Source organism: Terrapene carolina, unplaced genomic scaffold, assembly GCF_002925995.2.
Source record: "Terrapene carolina triunguis isolate 2854851 unplaced genomic scaffold, T_m_triunguis-2.0 Scaffold33891, whole genome shotgun sequence".
In the NCBI taxonomy this organism is placed as follows: domain Eukaryota; kingdom Metazoa; phylum Chordata; order Testudines; family Emydidae; genus Terrapene; species Terrapene triunguis.
The window spans coordinates 9684536-9687651 of record NW_020698242.1 but is presented as its reverse complement, the minus strand read 5'-3'; the positions used below and the strand labels follow the sequence as shown (position 1 = coordinate 9687651).

At 45.9% G+C, this 3116-nt stretch overlaps 1 protein-coding gene across 1 annotated transcript in view; it reads right to left on the bottom strand.

The window, feature by feature from the left end:
- Positions 1-2624, bottom strand: part of LOC113405014 (methenyltetrahydrofolate synthase domain-containing protein-like) — a 21478-nt gene extending 18854 nt beyond the window's left edge. Inside the window, exons 1-2 of the mRNA XM_029914241.1 lie at positions 2526-2624; positions 706-819 (exon numbers count right to left, since the gene is read on the bottom strand). Of these exons, the coding sequence (XP_029770101.1) occupies positions 706-819; positions 2526-2588 (177 nt within the window). The 5' untranslated portion in view covers positions 2589-2624. The remainder of the gene's footprint in view (positions 1-705; positions 820-2525) is intronic.
- Positions 2625-3116: the final 492 nt, after the last annotated feature.

Genomic DNA, 3116 nt, shown 5'->3' with positions numbered 1-3116 from the left:
TTTACTGCCATATGTTTGAGCACAAAGACCAATGCTCCTCCGGGCAAAAATACAGAATTACCATTTGTACAAATAAATAATTCTCAATACTTGCAAATGAATCCTTTCTAATAAGACAATGAAATCAGAGAAGATTATTTATTTCAAAGATGAACAAGACATTGGATGAACTAATCTAAATGTAAGATCATTCTCAACAACGACAGTGGAAGAATCTAGTTTCCATCACGTGCTGATCCAGACAGTCAATGTGAAATGGGGCATATTGAGAGATGTTACATTAATGTTATGGATGCAATTCAACCTGGATTTATTTAAGAGTTTGCAAGTCTGTATCACAACATGACACAAAGCCATGGGGGCTTTATGAGAGGCATTTTTATCCCACAGCTATTGTAGTAGCTGTACCCTGAAGACTTACAGCTATACTGAGAATACTTTCATTCTGCTGTGAAAAGTGTCATGTACCAGCTAGTGTATACAGGAGGGAAAGTATCTAATGGTGAGAGCAGAGGGCTGGTTTTCCTGAGTTCTATTCCAAACTCTCCCACCGACTTGCCGGGTGCCTCAGTTTCTCCACTTGTAACACTTATTTGTAAAGCTCTCATGTGACTGGTGCCATATAAATGCCAAGAACCTTGGACAACGTGGTCTGCTCAAGCACTTGGGGGTTGCATCACCCTCATTCAGGGGAGGTTCAATTACCTGTAAGGTCACTAGCCGAACTCCTTCTAGTGGTTTGTCAGGGTCCACTTTAATCTCACTTGTTCTTTTGAACACGTCAAGCTCTCGGACAGCATGGCAAGCCTGGTGAGACCCCTGCATCAATGGAACAGCCATTAAAAAGGAAAAGGAATACCGACACTTACTTCCAGGGTTAGAAAGCGAGCAGTCTTCTGGGGAGCATCAGGGTTTATTTTAATGGTCTTGGCAGTTTTGAATTCCTGTAAACCTGGGAGCCTACTTGCAGCATGCGAAGCACCCTGTTTTCATAAGACAGCAGCATGTCATCAGACTGTTCACAACCTTCCAAATCCGAGAGAGTCAACTCCCACCTTCCATCAAGCAATGCAATTTAATTCCCTACTTCTAACGCTGACCCGCTGGACCAAGAATTTCTTGCTAAATTGGTGATGTCTCAAATACTCATAACCACCCAGACTAAAATCCAAGTGCCTCATGGGACTCGTTGGGTACCTGCAACTCTTGCTCCCATTGATAATCACTAGCGGGTACTCAACTGGCACCTTGTAGTCCACCCCAAGTAAGGGCTAGCGCCAGCGATGCTACCCCAGAAGCAGAGCAGGGACTGAATTGTGCCTCAGTCCCCTTGTTTCAGGAGGAAGTAAAGCCACACCAGCCCTCTTCTTGGGGAAGTTGCTTCCCCCCTGCACCAACTCAACTGCACAGGCTGGTGCTTTGGGTTCATTCCCTGCCCACTCATGCTCCATCCACCTGCATGGGAGGGGAAGCAGTGGCTTGGTGGCAGCCAGGCATTCTCCCCCCTTGTACTGCTACCCATGCTACTGATAGTCCATGCGAGGAAGCCCGGGGGCTCATTACACCTACTTATTCCCCTGAGCAAAACCGTAGCCAGAGTTGTAACACAGCTCTTAATGTTTAGTGGCCAAATCCACTGCGCAGGTGCACTAGAGAATGAAAAGAGCTTCCTCTCACTCAGTAAACCAACACTGGAAGCAGACGCAATGCTACAGCCACCGCTTCCTGAGAATGACTGCACATCAAAACAACAAGTCACTGGGCAGGCTGATAGAACGGCCATGGCCTCACGCCCTTGTGCATTTTGACGCTAGTGCTGGACATGCTAGATTTTATAGGTACATTAAGTGCCACTTCTGACCACACTCTCGTTTCTCCCTGCCCAGTGACCTGGGGGCATTAAGGCTGCAGCTTTCCTATGCAGAAAATATGGCTCAGCCACCACTGCCCAGTTACCTCTATATACCTCTGGCTGCCATCATTTGCACAACCCTATTTCAGCAGCACATTATAGACCGTGTGGCCTAGGGGAGAGAGCACAGGACTAGGATTCGGGGGACCTGGATTCTATTCTTGTCCCCACCACTGGCTTGCTGGAGGACCTGGGGCAGGGCATCTCGGTGCCTCAGTTTCCCCAGCTGTAAAATGGGGTCATGATACTGACCTCCTTTGTAAAGTGTTTTGAAATCTACTGATAAAAAGCATTATTTAAGAGCAAGATATTATTATCCCATTCAGTATTTAGGAATAAGAACTGTACAAAACCCCTCAAGTTTTTCAGTTATATTTGCCAATCTGATGGTTTTTCCCCCCCAATCCATCCCAGGTGCTATGGTTATTCACTAATTGTGCAGACTGTTGGGATGCATGATGGACAAACCATTTCTGATATACACCAGAATAACCCATTTGTATTTCATAAATGCAACATACCCACTTCATTTTTAAGGGTTTCCAGCCAAGAGAATGTTTCGTTTTGCACATGACAGGAATGTATATTGTTCATTTCTGAAAAACCACAATACCTTGAAATTGGGGATCCGGTGATGCACTGGTCTTGGGAAATCAGCCAGGTTATTTGCTTCCATGTAGTCCCAGATCTTCGTCCGGATGTCCCATTTGGAGACACCTTACAAAAGGCAATAAGGAGCAGAATCAAGGCAAGGATGAATTAATAGAATATACAGCAGAGTGCCAGGCCAGTGAGATAAAGGTTAGAGTTTCACCGTAACAGAGTGTTGGGGACACACTGGACAGCCACCGTGAAAGTTGCCCTTGCGTATCTCAGCTACTTCAGTTATTTCCACAGGGAAGGAAGATTGCTGAATTGCACAAAGTGCTCTATGCATTCGACAGGTTTCAGAGGGGTAGCCGTGTTAGCCTGTATCAGCAAAAACAACGAGGAGTCCTTGTGGCACCTAAGGCTACCAAATTTATTTGGACATAAGCTTTCGTGGGTTAGAACCCAGTGCATCTGATGAAGTGGGTTCTAGCCCACAAAAGCTGATGCCCAAATAAATGTGTTCGTCTCTAAGGTGCCACAAGGACTCCTGGTTGTCTATGCATTAGGGTACTGAGAAGCTTTGCACCCCCGGGTCTGACCTCCACGATCAATG